The 20,365-nt window shown below is 31.9% G+C and overlaps 1 protein-coding gene and 1 long non-coding RNA gene across 6 annotated transcripts; one reads left to right on the top strand and one right to left on the bottom strand.

Annotated features, from left to right (window-relative positions):
- The first annotated feature begins 5,710 nt into the window (after positions 1 to 5,710).
- On the top strand, positions 5,711 to 18,868 carry LOC141683923 (pre-mRNA-splicing factor ATP-dependent RNA helicase DEAH1-like). 5 transcript variants are annotated; one of them, XR_012560494.1, is made up of 27 exons: positions 5,711 to 5,930; positions 6,025 to 6,158; positions 6,243 to 6,431; positions 6,554 to 6,622; positions 6,895 to 6,981; positions 7,639 to 7,672; positions 7,805 to 7,859; positions 9,112 to 9,171; positions 9,295 to 9,366; positions 10,209 to 10,272; positions 10,743 to 10,822; positions 10,935 to 11,002; positions 11,104 to 11,155; positions 11,340 to 11,397; positions 11,488 to 11,556; positions 12,541 to 12,609; positions 12,687 to 12,776; positions 13,025 to 13,111; positions 13,739 to 13,854; positions 13,961 to 14,027; positions 14,135 to 15,181; positions 15,378 to 15,440; positions 16,074 to 16,197; positions 16,317 to 16,417; positions 16,647 to 16,782; positions 18,169 to 18,310; positions 18,578 to 18,868. XR_012560494.1 is itself a non-coding variant. In XM_074488731.1 (26 exons), exons 1-26 carry the CDS (start codon positions 5,837 to 5,839, stop codon positions 18,222 to 18,224), a joined length of 3,141 nt encoding a protein of 1,046 aa, XP_074344832.1. In that variant the 5' UTR covers positions 5,711 to 5,836; the 3' UTR covers positions 18,225 to 18,496. The 5 variants fall into 5 exon arrangements, 3 of the variants coding, with proteins under 3 accessions (XP_074344832.1, XP_074344833.1, XP_074344834.1); XR_012560493.1 differs by having other exon boundaries at positions 18,551 to 18,868; XM_074488731.1 differs by lacking the exon at positions 18,578 to 18,868 and having other exon boundaries at positions 18,169 to 18,496.
- Positions 18,869 to 19,009: 141 nt separating this feature from the next.
- Positions 19,010 to 19,708, bottom strand: LOC141686859 (uncharacterized). Its single transcript, XR_012560830.1, has 2 exons — positions 19,544 to 19,708; positions 19,010 to 19,425 (listed from the first exon to the last, which is right to left on the bottom strand). It is a non-coding gene; the product is annotated as an uncharacterized LOC141686859 (long non-coding RNA).
- Positions 19,709 to 20,365: the final 657 nt, after the last annotated feature.

Here is a 20,365-nt window from a genome sequence, read left to right as displayed (position 1 = left end):
AGTTGATTTAGACAAGATGAAAGTAGCTGATAAAAAGAAACTTCTGTGGAAAAATGTCAAACCATCAGATCCAAAGAAAAGCCAATTATTATCTGATTTCATGACTGTTGGATTGAAAGCCAGAGAAGCAAGAGACAGAGCTGGACTAGGTTCTGATGAAGCTAAGATTAAAACAGGAGTTGAAGTGCTGACTAGAGATCCATTTCTTTTAACTGACCAACCTCTTGAAGATGTTACACAGAAACACCTTGATAAGGTTATCTCTGTTCAAGTGGTACTGGATGCTCACGACAAGCACAATGTCAAGGAAAATCTGATTCTATTTCTTGAGGATGAAAGGATATATCAGATGTCAGAATCAGATGTGCTAAACAAATCACTGAAAGAACTTCAATTCTTTCATTACCTTTTAGAGGTAAAGTCTGATATTACCAGGAGATGGTCAAAGTTCATATTGAAGACCATCAGAGATAAAACAAGAATTTCTGGTTCAAGATTTACAAAATTCATTCCTAATATTGTTGAAGATGATGGAAGTGAAATTCCAATGAAGAAGGATTCTTCTAAGCTTGAAGTGTTAATGAATGAGAAATGTCTATGCTACAATGAAGATTCTTCTCATCCTAGGGTAATAAGACTGAATGATGGTTTAGAAAGAAACCATATATGTGCTTTAAGGACTGCAATCTATCAGATTGGAAGTTAGAATGAAGAGATGAAGCAAGTCAAGACTACACTCACTCAAGTCCTGAGGATTAAAGAAGAAAAGCTGATATCAAGCTTTGTCAAGAATCATTATGGATTCAGATTGACTCAGCGATATTGGTAAAAGCTACAAGGACTGTAAGTTGTAGTTAGTTATCTAGTTAAACTCTTATTTGCATTTGTACTTAAATGTTTTTGACATCATCAAATCTATTAACTTGTATATTTTGCATAATTTACAAGTTGGGGGAGATTTTTAGATATATTTGAGATGTCATGTCTAATATGATTCATGTTTAGTTTTCAGATCTTAACAAACAGGATATATCAGGACTTACTAAAATCAGGACTTACTGGAAGTCAGAACTTAATATCAGAACTTAAGGTCATATCAGAACTTAAGTGCGAAAAGACTTTTATATAAGGAAGGGAGCTGATTTACAGTAGAAGATCGAGACTAAAATAATAGAAGATATGCATGGAAAGAGTTAAAGGACTAGAAGACTTGTAGAAGATATATGATTGATATATTTTAGGAGATAAAATTATATTCCATATCAATTAGAAGTTATCTTGTAACTGTGTACTATATAAACACAGACCTAGGGTTTACACTATATGTGTTATCATTATCGAGAAGATTATATATTGTAACCTAGCAGCTCTTAATGATATTTGTTCATCACTAAGAGAGAACAACAATTCATATTGTAACAGAGTTTATTTAATATACTTGATCTTTGTTACATACTTGTGTTAAATCGATTTGATTGTATAAACATTGTATTCAACCCCCTTCTACAGTGTTGTGCGACCTAACAGAGCTTGGATTGGCTTATCTTCTGAAATTGATAGAGTTGCGTCCATATCTACATGTCTTCTGGATTTTAGCACATAAATTAGAGGGAGCTAAACCGAGATTTCATTTGAAATTCTGGATTTGATCAAATAACATGTTTGAGAATTTGGATTTCATTTGAAATCCAGGACATTCAAATATTAGAAAATATATGAGAATTTGAAATTACGACTCAAATGTTAACATTTGAAATCTATTATTTAAAATAAAATGTAAATTTTCAAACACTCTCTTCATGTATTTGACGCTTAAAACATAAACTAGCATAATAGCTCGTGCGAGGCACGGGCTGTTTTCTAGCAATATATTGAAATTCAGCGTATAAAATTTTTAAACTTTTTTAAGATTAATAAATGAAGTATAACCCCTAATAATTTAATTAAAATTTACAAAAAATAGCATTGTAGGTAGTTTATGTTCAATGATATTTAGACTTTAAATTGATGATTTATTGTGTTATAATATATTTTTTTGTAGGCTTAATGACTCCAGTGATAACAAATATTTTGATTGTACGTGATCTATAAGTCAAATAAGCTATTGTTTATTATAATTTGCGTAGCTCATATATATGAGTGTAAGGTGATGAAAATTTGTTGCATATGATGTAAAAGATGCCCGCAAGGGTTGGCTCAGTTGGTTAAAGAGGGGATAATTATCCTGTTGGTCACAGCTTCGAATCGCACAGGAGGAGAATTTATGATATGCTTTATGAACCAGATCATGTCGCTTAAATGCGGTTTATCTTGGTTCACGTGGTTTGTGGGATATTACGTGAGGCCGTGGGATTTACCCAGTACGCACCCGAAGGGTAGCGGCTGCGGGTTCCCTACGATCAAAAAAATGATGTCTCAGTCCAATCACAAGTTCCTCGTGTTAAAGTGTCAGTATAATGTTGTTAAATTACTTGTCACAGTGTTCAGTTAACAAATATATGCATGTCTACTATTTATACATGAGATATGTACTTTAGAATATGTTATTATATGTGGTAGAGTTGGTGTTATACTACATATTATTTTTACGGTAGAGATTAATGTAGCGTTATTTTAATTATTATCATTTTTTGTGAATGATTACAATCTTTTTTCATATACATTTTCAGTAATAATATATATCGGTTTCTTGTGCCAAACTTTTATAAATTTGATAAAATACTCATAAATAGTAGTACTTGAATTTCTAATGCTTTAAGTTTTTATGAAAGAAAGAATATGAAATTTTTGTAATCAATATAATTACTTTTCATTTATATGAAAGAAAGAACACGATAAAATAAATCGAATCAAATAATGTATTTTAGTATGTATATAAGTTTCATTGATATATTATAATTTCAAATATAAAAATAATTTTATAATAACATGAAATAGTTTCATACCAAATTAAACAATGGCAAGAAATTCAGTGTTTTATTTAAAAACTTTTAAATTTACATATAATTTTAATTATATAAAAAAATGTATGTTCTACAATTTTTTTTGTAATTAGGTTACTATTGAACATCGGTAAAGTCAATGCATTTTTTAAATTACTTAATTGTTAAATTTTTTAATTATAAAATAAATTAACATCTTTCTTTTGAATCTGCATGAAATATAAATTAGAATATTAAAAGCTCTTTAAGAATTCGCTTGTACTACAAAATAACGTACAAATACTTTAAATTTTGATATTACTGTATATTTTGTTTTAACAAAGTTAAATATGGAGAAAACAATTGGTTGAGTACAACGCCCATAATTTTACCCGATCGTGTGATAATCGGGACAAGTCCATGACGGGGTCGCGAAAAACAAGTAATTTCTGCTGGGCCATTATCCTTTTTTTAGGTTCATTAGGATTCTTATTGGTTTGAACTTTCAGTTATCTTGGGAGAAACTTGATATCTTTATTTCCGTCTCAGCAAATCCTTTTTTCCACAAGGGATTGTGTTTGCTTGACAAATCACAATAAATCAATCTTGAAATTTTGATATATATTATTTATTGACCTGGTCTTATAAAGTCCTCAAACACATTAATCATTTAGATGTAAATTGTTATAAACACCTTACTTCATTGATATAACTTTCTCATCGATCCAATAAACAAACTTTCTAAATCTGCTAATTGAAAAATGCACTTCAACTCAATCTCATACATTCATGAAAAATGGTCAAATTTTATGTTTTTTAAAATCGGGTAGACTATGATGCTATATTCGAAATAATTCAAAATACATTGCTCTAAATCAAAAATAAATAAATTTTTGAATTATGTGTACATCTAACACTACTTCATTTATCCCATAATTACTAAATTATTTAATTTTTTCTGTAAATTTTGTTAAATAACTAATATTTAATAATATATTTTTTATTGAATAAAAACGCATTAAAAAATTTATTTATTTATTTTTCGTATTATTGTGAACACGAATATTTGACACGGTTAATTAATTCTTATACATAATATCGTAGATTTTAATAAGACAGTTACTTAAAAATATATTACATTTTCTACTAAATACATGTTATATCTTCATTTATTTATATTTTTCGTATAATGGCTATATTTATATGTTAAATATTGATCAATATTATTATCTTAATTACAACTTTAATTATTTAGATATATATAGCTTACTAAATCAATATATATGAATGGAAAAATATGACTAAAAATGTTATTGTATGAATTGTAATAAGAAACTGAAATTCGACACACATATTAAATGCTTGATTAAAAACATAAAAGCGTATTGGTATTATTGTGTGAGAACTAATGGGTAGACTGTAGTTCGATTCTCGCCAACAATATTTTTTTAATTATAGTAGATACAGGAGAAATCCGTTAATTTACTAAGAATAAAAAACTCATTAATTTTTTGTTATATATATAAGAGATTTTTCTCTTATTTGATTGCGAATCTCATTTTTCCCCTTTTATATTTTTTAAAATAGTTAATTTTTTTTTATTTCGGCAATAAAATTATATAAATCAAATATGAAGTTAAAGAACCCTCGGAAGATTAAAATTAAAGAAAAAAAACTAAATATTGTTGATGCTACTTGCGTTTATAACTTAACCTTAATTAAATTTCTAGGTTGTTCTCATTAACTAAAAATTTCATAACAAAATGTATTTTAATATTTTTAACATATTAAAAATTAAAAATGTTACCATTAACTAACGTAACTTATATTTTATCGTATAACCTACTAAAATAAAAAATTAAAGTATAGCTAAAAAGTAGCCTAAATGAGAAATTGAAATTAATAAATTTAGGTACCGATTAAAATTAATTAAAAAATCAAGATTAATAGGGATGCAATTTATATATATTTTGAAATTTTAATTATTTAACATATTTTCTTTATTTTTAATAATATGTACCATTTAAAAATATTAATAATAATTATTAATCATATTAAAAAAACATGATTGCTAAATGCAGTAAAAAATTTCTCCGTGCAGTAATTAATAATTACTATTATTTCCCTGATATTTTTCTTTGCAAAGTTGACAAAAACCTCTCATACATTAAATACATAAATGATAAGTGAATAACTTATCAATTCACAATTTCACATATACGGGCATTTTTTTATGTTTGTATATCCAGTCTTTGTAAGTACTCCTTCAATTTAATTTGTATACGACATTTTGACTTTTGTACATATTTTAATAATTTAATATATTTTATGTGATTAGTTAAAAGTATAATTTTTAAATAAATTTTTATAAATTGAAACATATACATATTGTCTATTTTTATTTAAAAAAAATTACAAATAATATTTATAACTATTTAATCAAAATATATTAAAATACGTGCAAAATTCCAAGCTCATATAAAAAATATGTTTAGTTTTTTATCTTCCCAAGATAGTTTAATATTTTCGAAAGAATACCCAAAATACACTACTTTTTATCTTCAATCGCCCAAAATGTCCAGATACGCGCGAACCGCACAAAATAACCCTAAAATACGCATTTCAAATAATTGTATTACATTAAATTATTATTTTATCAAAAATATTAATTAATAGAATGGTAATAATTTTTAATAATTTGAAATTAAACGAACTTTTAAAAACTGAGGATTTTTATATAATAGGAGTATAGGAATAAAAAAATCCGTGCATCTCTTTTCGTTGTTTAATTTAGGAAGAGGGAAGTGAAGAACGAGATTTAAACCGCCGGCTGCTCTTATTAATAATCTATTTATATTTATTATTAATAATCTAGGGCAAACAAGAGGGGTTTAACTTTGAAAATTGTATTACAAATGGGGAGTGATTTGAAGATTTGGGTTTCTGACAAATTGATGTCTCTTGTTGGTTATTCTCAATCTACTCTTGTTCAATACATCATTAGTCTCTGTAAGTCTTTTACTCAATTACATTACACTCTTTATCTTTTTGGTTTGTAATACTTGTGTTTGTTAATGCCTACCAACTGTTTGATTAAATGCAGCAAAGAATGCTAAATCACCTGCTGACATTGCTGATGCCCTTAAAGATGATTTGAGTGCCTGTTCTGTTGCGGACTTGCAGGCGTTTTCCCGTGAGTTGTTTGCTAAAGGCGATAGAGGGAGGCCTGCTCCAAATGTGGGTGTTTTTTTTTTTTGGTGTATTGCTATTGTGAAATTGGATTTTGTTTTGGTTTATGAATTTGTCTTGGGTTTTTGATAGGCTTATCTGCAACAAGAAAGGGAGGCGGCTAAGCTTGTGCAGAAGCAAAGTATGTATACGCTTTTGGAGGACGATGATGTTGATAATGGCAGTGTTGGTAGTTCTGCAGTTGATGAGTCCAAGACGAGGGATTCGAAGAGGAAACGGTTTAGGAAAAAAACTGAACTTCAAGATGATGAAGATGATGAGGCATATTGATTGTAATCTTATTTTTATAGTTTGGTTAATCTTATAATGTGTGCGGTGCTGTAACAGTATTGTGCACGCTGACATGGTATATTTGTTTTGTTTTTATTGTTGTGAAACTGCAGGTAGTCATACCTAAAAAAGATGACAGGCGGGTTAAAAGGCGGACTGCTCAGCCCGAAGATGATTCTGACGTAATTTCTCTTTATATTTTCTTATTTTGAATTAAATCTCTGCACAGGATAATAGTACTGCGATTTTCCATCTGTTAATGCTTTTAGATAGAATGCATGTGTTGGATCCCTATTGTCATCATCAACTCATGCGGTGCATTTTGTTGTTGGATCATAATTGTGCATACACATGTCCAGCACTAATATTTGTGGTGTCATAGGCAATATGCACCGTGTTTAAGGGATTGCTCCATTACATGTCATATTGTTTCATGTTTGAACTTTTAATGCAGTCAGAGGAAGAAAGGTTGCGTGATCAAAGAGAACGAGAGGAGTTAGAACAAAACTTAAGAGAACGGGACGCTGCAGGGACAAGAAAGGTATGCTGTATTTATCAATGTTTTAGGTCAATCTGTTAAATATGTACTTTGCATGAAGTCGAATAAATGATGCATAAAACTCTTTCATATTGTTCAAGATCCAATTTGCAAGCTGTCTATGCTCACCATATTGCATGGACTGATACAAGTTCATAACTTGCTTTTTGTGGCTGTAGCCTGTATACATAGCAACAATATAGGATAGCATAATGTAAATTTGGCTTTATATTTTTATTAAGTAGGAGCATCATGTACCTGATATTGTAATTCTTAGTTATTGAAATGTAATAATGCAACTGTGCCATACATCAGCTGTTGCAGTGGTTTATCATTGCAGTATATCTTGAGTATGTTTGTTGGCGGTTTTTTAGAAGAATAAATCCAAATTTACATCTGATTGTGTGTAAACCTATATGCCAGCTTGAATTTCTTGTGTCCTTTCATTCTGTTAGCATGTATATAAATAGTGGCACCTTGACTTGTGTTTGTGTGATTGTATTATTTATGATAATTGTGATAAATTATAGGGTTCTGATTATTAAACACTTGGCGAAAATTATTCAAGAGAAGAGTGTCCATTCTTATGTTATTTTTCCTTGTAATATTAGATTAAAATGAAATTTAATTTCTTATAATTGTTAATCTTATTGTTCTCAGCTAACGGAGCATAAATTAACACGGAAAGAGGAAGGTTAGAGATCACTCATACTTGTATTTGTATATATGTATATAATTTCATGTCCATTATGCACAGGCACACACATTGGTATTTGATAATGTCATGATTTCTCTATTAACTATCGGATGTATATCTGGGCTACAGAAGAGGAAATCAGGAGATCTAACGCATTGGGAAAAGGTGACACGGACGATTTAAGGTTTGTCATCTTGCAAAATATTGTTTCGCTACATATATTGCCAATACTGAGATGAATTCCCTCCATTATTTTGCTTATTATTTGTTTTTTTACATAGAGTCTAGGTTTATGAAGTACCTCTAGAAGTGTATGACATAGTGTTTCCTAATTTTAAAAGAATTTTAAAAAAAAGCAAAAGCACTATTTGCTGTTTGAAATATGGATAATATTTGCCTCCAACCCTTTACTAGACCTGGAGCACTTTTTGCTGTTTGAAATATGGATAATATTTGTCTCCAACCCTTTATTAGACCTGGAAATTGTCTTGTTTTGCCTCTAGAAGTGTATGACATAGTGTTTCCTAATTTTAAAAGAATTCTTAAAAAGCAAAGCACTATTTGCTGTTTGAAATATGGATAATATTTGTCTCCAACCCTTTACTAGACCTGGAAATTGTCTTGTTTTGTTTATGTTCGTGTTTAGTATCGCAAATGTTGAACTCATATCTAAGACTAAATGACTTCTTCTACCCAATTACCCAACCAACATCCAACACTAAATCAATTTGCGTCAGCCACTTTGCGTGTCGTTTATATAAATATATAAAATAAGTATTTTAAAAAGTATTATTTTGGTATTATAATTTTACTTCAATAGGTTAAAATAACTTTTTATAATTATATTGATTTTAAAATGTTAATCTCTATTACTACTTTTTAAACATTATAAGCCCAATGATAGTAAATTAGTAATGATATTTATATATATATATATTATCAGTTCATATATCTAGTTTGTATACTTTCGTGTCGTGTACCCGAAGTGGAAACTCAAAGTCTCAAACATAACACATAATATGTTTGTGTACTTGTGGTGTTTTGTGTAATTTTTTCACACAAAAGATTGAATACTTATACCGTGTACAAAGTTTCAGGGTCGACGTGAGTTGCTTTTGAAAATATTACAAGTTTATATTTAAACAGTTCTTAGTATATATTAGCCTTTTATCTTATACAAGCAACACAAAAGGTGGAATGGTAGATCTCTCTTTGTTAAAAGTTTTTCTGTAAGACTTGTTGTTAGTGCTAAATACAAAATAAATGGCTGAAATTGACTTTCTGAATGTTTAGCAAATTGTTAGTTGAAGTATTTTATTATGTTTGATGTTTCTAGTTCTGGCCATTCGTGGTTACTCGTATCTAAATTATAATAAATTCTACAACATGTGGCTCTAATTATTAATGATCTTTTAAATGTTTTTTTTAATCTTCAGAATAGTTTCAAGGCAAGAGTATCTGAAGAAAAGGGAGCAAAAAAAACTCGAGGAAATCAGGTAAAACATTTACCTAAAAGCTGCGATTCTACTTTTTGTTTCTCGAATTGTTGGCATAACACTTTATAAACATGAACAAACTCTTCAATTGCTTTACATATAACCATGGTTTGGCTTTTTCAGAGATGACATAGAAGATGAGCAGTATCTATTCGAGAATGTGAAATTGACCGAAGCAGAATTGCGTGAACTAAGGTAATTTTGTCATGCATGGCGTGCACATATATCTTTATGTTCCAGTTTTTCTAAACCCCTTCCAGTTTTTCTAAACCCCTCCCTCATTATCTTATATCGCTTGATTATAAGTACGACAATCACTGATTGCCTTTTCTGTGAAAGTATTATATTTTTTATTAACCATATAATCAATGATGTGGATTTTTATATGTACTCAGCTTCCTTCTTGTTTCTCAAAACTTTTATTGAACTGTATAAGTTAACTTTGTCAATTTACGGGTTTGTTTGTTAGCTATTAAGTTACATGACTGAATTCAATAAGCTACTATGTAAAAGACTTTAGATCATGTCAAGCCAGAAAAGAATACAGATAAGTAAAAATAACTATATGGAAAACCTAATAATTATATCTGTAATAATAGTATTCTGATTTAGTACGTTAGGTTTATGGCATAGCAAATTTTTTGTTGATATATGACTATAATATCTGACAAAGTATTCTTTTAAAGTGAGTAATTTGACCAGTATATATATTCGTATTCCAAGTTACAACCGAGAATTTTGTATTTTTTTTATTTCCACAGTTCTTTTAGGAGGGGTGGGAGGGGTTATGTGTTTCAATTTACAGACAAGGGTAAATGATTAATGGAGTAAGATATTTTAGTTTTCTCTATATATTCTATGTATATACACATTGCTTTTATATGCTTTAGTCATATTTTTCTTGATGCTTATAAAGTTTCCTAGATTTGTTAATTTTGGTTATATACATTTTAATCAGTCCCCTAAGTTGTGTTGTTTTGGATGCTTATGCGGAGGATTCTTAGTTATTTGTATTGACGCATGTAATTTTTTGGCAGATACAAGAAACAAATATATGATCTTGCTAAGAAGCAAACGGAAGAGACGGACGAGATAAATGAGGTAGTTCGGATTATTACGCTTTGCACATCCTGATTAAAGCACTTTCTAGAAGAGTCAATTTGTACAGTACTTTCCTGGCATTGCACAGGCAGCAGTACTAATACAAAGTGTGTCAACTATAGTATTACATGATAATGTAGAAATTAACACTCATTTATAAAGGTAACAAGGTTAATCACACTAATGACGATATTTGGTAGTGGATATATCGGCATGGTACTTTGGGACAAATGTACTTCGTATCAGATATAAGCAATCCATTATGCATAAATAAAGTAATCTCATCTACGAGTGAGAGAGTGCGAACTCCACTGGCTCAAGATCTCAGCTCATTGTGTAGCACCATTACTCATTTACTGTAATGTTCCCATTCATCTCCTTTTATGTATATTTTTACTAATTTTATATTTGTTAACGAAGTTGTTGATTGATTTAAAGCATATTTGCTTAACGTTCTTCTTGGAGTGCAGTACAGAATGCCAGATGCCTATGACCAGGAAGGCGGTGTAAATCAAGAGAAGAGATTTTCTGTGGCCGTGGAGCGTTACAGGTCAGCTAGATTATTGTAGCAATATTGATAATAATTTGCATATAGTTCCATACATGTTCGTGCACGGAAATCAACTTTGATGTAAAAATTGCCCTCTTTTCCTGTTCTTCAGAGATCTAAATGCTGCAGAGAAAATGAACCCATTCGCAGAGCAAGAAGCATGGGAGGATCATCAGATTGGTAATTACTTGGCTTTGCTTTTATACAACTCTTCCCAATCCATCTCAAATTAATGATTTATAATAACCAATATCTAATCCCTACTGCCCTGAGTTTTGCAGGCAAGGCAACAATGAAATTTGGCTCAAAAGATAAAAAGCATGACGACTACGAGTAAGCTATTTGGTTTGTTGTTTAAATAATATTATCCCTAATGTTCTCTCCATAGATGTGGAAATAAAGGATAGAAGAAACATATATTGAAGTTTTCTAATTGAGATCACACTTATTCTATTTGTACTTGTTTGCTTAACTAAATTTATGAAGAGCAAATGCTTGATTGTTTTTTTCTGAATAGGTTCGTCTTTGAAAACCAGATTGAGTTCATACAAGATGAAGTAATGAAGGGTGATAATGTATGTACCGTGACTATTTTTAATTGTAAGTGTTTTGCATGTCTTGATCTAATAATCATTTCTTGAACAAATTCACATTCACTTTTGCAGTATGACGGGGAGGCGTATGGCGATTCACCTGATGAATCTATTGCAAAATCAGCATTTGAGAAACTTCAGGTATGCATACTATGATCTTGTTCCCATTAGTTGTTTCTTTGTTTCCTAAGCAGTGTACTCATCTAAAAGAGTTGGAGATGGGTCAGTGTACTTTGTTTAATACTCCCTCAGTCCCACTGGATTGTTTACGTTACTTTTTGACACGCTTTTCAATGCTCGTTTAAAGTATACTTCCATAATATTTTTTTTAAAAAAAAAATTCTGAAAAAAAAGTTTCATGTTTAAACTTTTATTCAGAAAAATAAAATTAAAAAAACATTATGAAACTATACTTTATTGAAGTCTCGAAATACGTGCAAACAGTGTACGTAAACAACTCACCGGGACGGAGGGAGTAATACCTTATACTGCAACTGGTGGTTAGTGGAAATACTACCAATGGTGGATCAATGCATGGTTCACTCTCCCAAGCCCCTTTTAATGTTGTTGATGAATGACTGAGTTACTGGAATGTTATTTGAGATTATTTTTACTTGTTTAATTGAAATGTTGAGTAGCTGCTAGGTTCTCACAGTTTTGGTTATACACTATAATCAGTCAATCATGTTATATTAAGTGCTGTTCTCTACTGTAATTGGCACTGGATTGATATGTGATGCTGTTTAATAACAAAACTTCACAAACAGGATACTGTAGAGTGTAGATACTTCATGTGAGATGACTATGTTTTAAATTAAGACTGAATGCTGGATATTACTACCACATTTTTAGCAGGTAGATTACCTTTTAAGTGTTGCATTGCAGTATAGAATAGATACAGAAGTGCGCGATGCTGCTACCTACAGTATATACTCAGTGGTCTTGAGAAGATACTGACATAGACTTGTTTTCAAACATAAACTACATGAAGCAGAGCATTAGCAGTTAATTAGGACTTCAGATATATACTGTTTACATATTTTATTTTGGCAAACATCTAATTGTATATTTTGAGAGATGGTTGTGGCAGCAAAGTGTTACTGACTTGCTATTTTGTTCCTTCAGGCTGATAGGAAAACTTTACCAGTCTACCCATATAGGGAAAAGTTGCTTGAAGCTGTTAATGAACATCAGGTTTACAGTTCTTCCTCATTATGTCATGTTGCCTAATCATAGCAATCCGAATATGACATTTTTATCTGGTTTGTCAGGTTCTTGTAATTGTTGGAGAAACTGGTTCCGGAAAGACTACACAGATACCTCAGTATCTCCATGAAGCTGGGTATACAAAACGTGGAAAGGTATAATATTTCACTAGTTTCTTGTTTGCCCTATTGCATATAGTTTGCATTTTAATGTATATCTTGGGCGATGAAATGATGAATGGAGATCTTTCTCGTTTTTAACTTTCCTGAAATTTGTATCCTGTTTTTTAATTTTTGCTTATAAAAGGTTTGGAATCTCCTAGTGAACTGGCAGACACTAGTGTGTTTTAGAACCAATTAGTGCATTAATCTATAATGTCATTGTGCTATCTATTTTTATGCAGATTGGATGTACCCAGCCTCGTCGTGTTGCTGCTATGAGTGTTTCTGCTAGAGTGTCACAGGAAATGGGAGTTAAACTTGGACATGAGGTATGAGCTTAATTTCTTAGTAGTTCTCCTGTTTCTCACCTTTGGTTTTTGCTTTCTTCATTAACCAATGTTGTAACTTAGATTTGTATGTCTTCATCATTCATGAATTTATTTACTAGTAAGTTCTCTTGTTGTATGCTATGTCAGTAGAACATAAATATATAGTTTTCTGCCAATGAATATGTTAAAATATTAAAAGAGTAGCCGCGAAGTTATAAGTTATATCTGTACCAGGCTTTGGCTCCAAGTTCTGTGGTTATATAGAGGCACTGCCTTATATTGTATTAAGTGGAGAAGTAGAAACTATATATATAGATATTTTTCTCCACTAGCTTGCTATTCTAATCAATAATATTAGATTTTATCAGTTTATTACCTGTAACATATAGTACCAGTCTTACACCCATGTAATATGTGATTCTCATTCCTGTAGACCAAGGATTCAATTCACTTGTCACTGTAATTTTAGGGAAATTCGAGTTTTGTGTGATTGTGGGATCTTGGCTTTTAAATTATAAACTGGTCACTCATTAACTTGTTTCAAGTGTTTGGTGTTCCTACATACTGCCAGTTGGTTGTGAATTGTGCAAGCAGACAGACATAATTAATTCTTATTTCTTGCTTTAGGTTGGTTATTCAATTCGCTTTGAAGATTGCACTTCTGAGAAGACAGTTATCAAATATATGACAGATGGAATGTTGTTACGGGAATTTTTAGGGGAACCTGACCTTTCAAGTTACAGGTTCACTAATCTCACGCAATTTTAAAATTATTTACATCTTAGTACAGATGACTTTTGTAGTTATTTACAGAAATTTGAAGGTAGACTTTTATATTTTGCTTGTTAGTGTTGTGATGGTGGATGAGGCTCATGAAAGAACGTTATCTACTGACATTTTGTTTGGTTTAGTTAAGGTAAGCATGACTTCCAACAATTTTATTTATATTTTGTACGTTTTTACGTGAACTGGAAGTAAAGAAACTGGTAAGTCTTATCTGACAAATAATATTTTAATTGATAGGATATAGCTCGTTTTCGTCCTGATCTCAAGTTGCTCATCTCTAGTGCAACTCTTGATGCCGAGAAGTTCAGTGATTATTTTGACAGTGCTCCAATTTTCATAGTGCCGGGAAGGAGGTTCCCCGTTGAAATAAATTACACAAAAGCACCAGAGGCAGACTACTTGGATGCAGCCATCGTCACAGCTCTTCAAATTCACGTGACTCAACCTCCTGGAGATGGTGATATATTGGTTTTTCTTACTGGACAGGAAGAAATTGAGACAGCTGAGGAGATTCTGAAGCATCGGACAAGGGGTTTAGGAACAAAAATAGCAGAGCTGATTATTTGCCCTATATATGCTAACCTTCCAACAGAGCTGCAGGCAAAAATATTTGAACGTACTCCGGAAGGTGCGAGGAAGGTTGTCCTGGCCACAAATATTGCAGAAACCTCATTGACAATTGATGGGATTAAATATGTCATTGATCCAGGTTTTGTCAAGATGAAATCTTACAGTCCTCGTACTGGAATGGAGTCATTACTGGTCACCCCTATTTCAAAGGCATCGGCAAATCAACGTGCTGGTCGATCTGGTCGTACAGGTCCTGGAAAATGCTTCCGACTTTATACTTCCCATAACTATTACAATGACTTGGAAGATAACACGGTGCCTGAAATACAACGAACCAACCTTGCAAATGTTGTTCTTAGTCTAAAGAGCCTTGGCATCCATGATCTGGTGAACTTCGATTTCATGGATCCACCCCCAGAAGCGTCTTTATTGAAAGCTCTCGAGCTTCTATTTGCACTGAGTGCGCTTAATAAAAAAGGAGAGCTAACTAAAGTTGGAAGGAAAATGGCTGAGTTTCCTCTTGATCCCATGCTGTCCAAGATGATTGTTGCTTCTGACAAGTACAAATGTTCGGACGAGATCATATCAATTGCTGCGATGCTTTCAATTGGAAGTTCGATCTTTTATCGTCCAAAGGACAAACAGGTTCATGCAGACAATGCCCGAATGAATTTTCATATGGGCAATGTCGGAGATCATATCGCGTTACTTAAGGTTTGTTTTGCATTTTCATATTTATATTAGATAAATTTATAGATTAGATTTTGATATATTAGCATTACGTTCATAAATCTTGATATTACATGTACTAGTGGTTGGTTATAGAATTGTTTAGAGCAGATTGTGTATGTTGCATAAATTGGTATCTGTGGTGTTTATTACAAAGTTACACCCCTGGTAATTCTTTCAGGTATACAGTTCTTGGAAGGAGACCAACTTCTCGACTCAGTGGTGCTATGAAAACTATATCCAGGTCTTTTATAATTTTATGTATATATACCTGTGTCTGTGTGTTAAGTAACATGTACATGTTGTTATAATTTTTTCCCTAGTCTGCATTTAAGAGCTTTTCGACCATTATAATTGCTCATTAGGTTTGTCAGGCACTTAGTGTATGTGCACATGTGTGTGGATATATATAAAAATAAATTGTTTTAATTGGAATAGTAAAATTCTACTTGTTTAGCTTGTCTTTTATCCCGGTACCTTCATTCGATGTGATGAATATATTTTTACTTTAATGGAAATTCAGTCAGATTGTTTCAATCTCTGTAGCTTTGCTTAATGCATGTACCCATGAAGTGCTTTCTATATTATAAATTTTTGGCAAGTTCTGTTCGTTGTGGGCCTATTTTGGAGGAATAGATTTTAATTAGGGAAGAAAGTAGACTGAAGCATATCAATAATAAAATTTTAAATTATTCTTTGTAGCATCTTTTATTTTTAAGAACCTATTTGAAGATTAATCACCAGTATTCTTCTGTAGGTTATAAGAATTTATGCCATAACAAGTGGAGTGAAAACTATTCTTATAACACAGGGCAACTTCAGTTATTTTAATTATAATTTAGGAACAGTGTACTTATGGGTTCGTGATTTATGTCAGGTCAGGAGCATGAAGCGTGCTAGAGATATTCGAGATCAGTTGGAGGGGTTACTGGAGCGGGTCGAAATTGAATTGATGTCAAATCCTGGTGATTTGGAAGCTATACGGAAGGCCATAACATCAGGTTCTTTGAAACCACCCTGTAAATCATATTCATACATACATGGGCCACATGGCACATGCAGTTGATTATGAATTTTACTCAAAATGAGGGTTATTTTATATTTTCTGAACATTTTGCAGGATACTTTCCTCACTGTTCAAGACTTCAGAAGAATGGATCTTATAGAACTGTAAAACATCCTCAAACTGTTCATATCCATCCGAGTTCAGGTCTAGCACAGGTATATATACATATCTAGTATACTTACCAGGCTTCCTATCCCAATATTTGAGCAGGGATGGGCACACATACAGATTTGTTTACATACACATTCACATGGATAATACATGTGTAACTTCTGTTTGTTTATAATGTTATTGTCTATGCATGTACACTTTTATAATACATCTCTAGGACAATTATTGTTTACGTTCCCACATGATTATGATGCCTCCACTATTATATTTTAGGTACTTCCAAGATGGGTTGTGTACTATGAGTTGGTACTTACGACTAAAGAATACATGCGGCAGGTTAGCGAACTAAAACCAGAATGGCTGATTGAAATAGCTCCTCATTTTTACCAGCTAAAGGACGTTGAAGATAGTAAGCTCTCTCTCTCTCTCATATATATATGTATAAGTTTTTGTGTGTGTGCATGCGTGTTTGGCTCTCTCTCTCTCTCATATATATATATATATATATATATATAACTATTTGTGTGTGTGAACACGTGTTTGGCTCTCATATATATATATATTAAGTTTGGTTTCTATTTAATCATTTGCCTATACATATATAAAAGTTTTTGTGTATGTGCATGTGTGTTTGGGGGTGGTAGTTTAGTAACTCCAATTGAATAAAAGTGTCAGTGAGTGTAACGAGGGACTAATACAAAAAAGACATTGGACAATCAGTGTCACTAATTCTCACTTTCAGAAATGATGTAATATCTTTTAAATTCAACTCAACAATTAATTCTTTTTTTTTTTCCGTTAATCGGAGATGAAGACATTAGACATAACAAATGAATGCAATTGAAAATTTTCTAACAAAAAATGCCATGTTCCCCTTTCCTGACATTCCTATGCTTTTCGGTGTGTGGCTATGTAGAATCACATGCACCCTTCTTTGCTCTTCTCACCTTCCAATTCATAAAGGAAGCAGCTTCCTTTTTAATCCAAGTATTTTTTTTAGAAGATTCTTGTTTTTACTTCCCCCCCCCCTCTCTCTCTCTTTCTCTCTCTCTCTCTCTCTCTCCCTCTCTCTCTCTCTCTCTCTCTCTCTCTCTCTCTCCCTCTCATACATACATATATATATATATAAATGTTTGTTTGTTTGTGTGTGTGCGTGGGGGGGGGGGGTAGCTTCCTCTGCTGTTTAGTAACTCCAATTAAATAGAAGTGCCGGTGAGTGTAACGAGGGACTAATCATAGACAAAAAAAAGATATTGCACAATTAACGTCACTAATTCTCACTTTCAGAAATGATATAATTTCTTTTAATTTCGACAATTAACTTTTTTTTTGCCACTAATCGGAGATGTAGACATAACAAATGAATGCAATTGAAATTTTCTAACCAAGAAATGTCATGTTCCCCTTTCCTGACATTCCTATGCATTTCTGTGTGTGGCACCCTTCTTTGCTCTCAACTCACAATTCATAAAGGAAGCAGCTTCTTTTTTAATAAAAGTAATTTTTATAAGATTCTTATCTTTCCTTTTACTTGGTATTCTCATATTTTTTTGACCATAGTTCTATGCAAGCTAAATTGCATGAAAGTGCTGTAAAAGCAGTATGTATTCAGTATGTATTCAGTATGTTGTTAACATGATGTTATCACATTTAAGTTAAGGTTTTCTGGATGTCAAGTACTGTTTCTTATGCCATGTACCAAATTTAGTAGTTAAATTGATGTGTTCTTAAGTTCAATTCCCTCATCACTTGATATGGGTTAAATTAACTGCTACTAATACAATTTGTGTTGCAGCTGGATCGAAGAAAATGCCCCGCGGTGAGGGTCTCGCATCTGACATCAAAAGATAGGAGGTGCACTGACTGCTGTACATAAAATTTTGCTAATCGGAGACTTGTATAATAGTGGAGTACTTCATTCCTAGCTTTTGGCATAGGTATTAATTAGTATGTGCTCAAGTGATATGTGTACGATATAGTCAATTACGTGATGAATTTTTCCATGCCACTGTTTCTTAGCCGCAAGTAGTCAGAACTGTTATAATTATGTAGCTGTATTTATTAATATCATATTAGGCAGAATAGTTTTATGATGAATTTATTTTACTTTTATGTTGGGTCTTCATCATGCACGAATTATAATTTTATGACGGGTGTCCATTATGCACGAATTATAGTTTGATGCTGGGTCTTCATTTTGCAAGAGCTGGCACTTGTTAAACAACGGAGGCGAGGTAGTTATGTTCCGCGTGGGATTATGAAGCAGGTGGGTTTCTTTGTCTTCCCTGCAGGCTGCAATCATGTTGGTAAACAAAATAAAGTTTTACAAGAAGCCCTTTGTAATAAGAGGCCTAGCCACGCCTCATTTCAATGAGAAGGCCCGAAAATATTTGTATTAAAGCTCCAACTGCGTAATCACGTAAAATTAAAACACAATGATCTTGTATTCACTATTCTAAAATTTCAATTCTATTTAAGTAAAAATATATATAAAGGCCAATAAAATGTAAATTGAACTTGATTAAGCAAATATTGCGAGCTTCTTATATTGTTATAGTGTGCTAAGAATATATTATATGCGATCAGAGAAGAGTAACGTAGGATTCAGGAATTCACAAACCATGAGAACAAGACAATAACGTAGAAACCAATGTATTTTTCTTAGTAATACAGCTAAGGTCTTAATAATTAAAAACATCAAATATATTAGAAAAACTAAGCATGTAGGAAGTAGAATTAAAAGGAACCCTGTAAAAGTAAAACCTTCCTCATGGATAGTGCTCCAACACATGAGAAACCAGCCATAGCTCAGAGCCCTAAATGGAAGCTGAGCCCGGGAAACAATAGCAGCAAGATGAGCAATCTTTACGACTCGTATGAACTCCAGGCAGTGAGCAAACAGATCAACCGTGCCATCCGTGGATCCAAGACTCCTCTGTCACCTTACTCATATTACATCAACTTAACCCCATACTCTTCCAGACGATCAAGTTGCCTCACCACGAACAGTATTTGCCATCCACAATTGGAAACTATAACTCATGATCAACACCTTAATTGTAAAGGCAACAGGGGAATTTTGTCAAGGATATGGAGGAGAATTAAAGCAGGGCTTGCAAATGGTAAATGATCATATAATTATTATCATACTCGTCACAAAATACACTTACAATTTTGGAACAGGAATGCACAATTATGATGCTTATGTGTAAATTACTACTCAGCTTCATCATTTCTCTGTAATTTCCAGTTTGTAAACACACAAATTTATACTCTCAAATAAAGAAATTTAGGGCTAATTTAACTTGTCTATCTTTTGCTTGCTGATATGCTAATACCGGACAGAGGCGGATCTAAAGGGGCTCGGGGGTCCTATATTATCCCTAGTTTCAATCAAGGAAAAAAGAATTTTTTCGTCACTGTTTAGAAACTTACCACTCAACTATAATTTTTTTTGTTTTATTAAAATATAGTGATAACTAGTACAAAAAGTGTCATAGGTGTCTTGTAAGAAAACTTTCATGTGTCTGAGTTTGCTAGATCCATATGAAGGAGTCGTATAATATCTAAATTATATACATATGTTATAAGAAGAACGCATATTGTTTTAAACATCTAGTCAAAACAGATGTATATACATTGTAAAAAGACGCATAAAATCAGTTCATATACGTCTGTTACTTTTTAGATAGGGTACTATGCTCAAAAATAAAATTATTAGGAAGAGGCATCGCAATCCGTACTAAAATTATTGGGAAATTAAAAAAATAAAAACTTTAATATAATCAAATTAGCAAACTGATCATAAAGTACTTATAAAAAAATTAAAAAAAATTACATATCAATATTTTACCAAACGACAGTTTAAAAAACCCAATGAAATCACCAATCACAACTCCTTCATGCAAGCTCTTACTGACCCAAAATCAAAACTATAAACTCATTCATTCTAATAGAATTGTGAAACAAGTATATATATAAACACAAAAATA

Source organism: Apium graveolens, chromosome 9 (assembly GCF_009905375.1).
Source record: "Apium graveolens cultivar Ventura chromosome 9, ASM990537v1, whole genome shotgun sequence".
NCBI classification, from domain to species: domain Eukaryota; kingdom Viridiplantae; phylum Streptophyta; class Magnoliopsida; order Apiales; family Apiaceae; genus Apium; species Apium graveolens.
The sequence above is the reverse complement of the archived record's forward strand: the minus strand, read 5'-3'. Positions and strand labels throughout refer to the sequence as shown.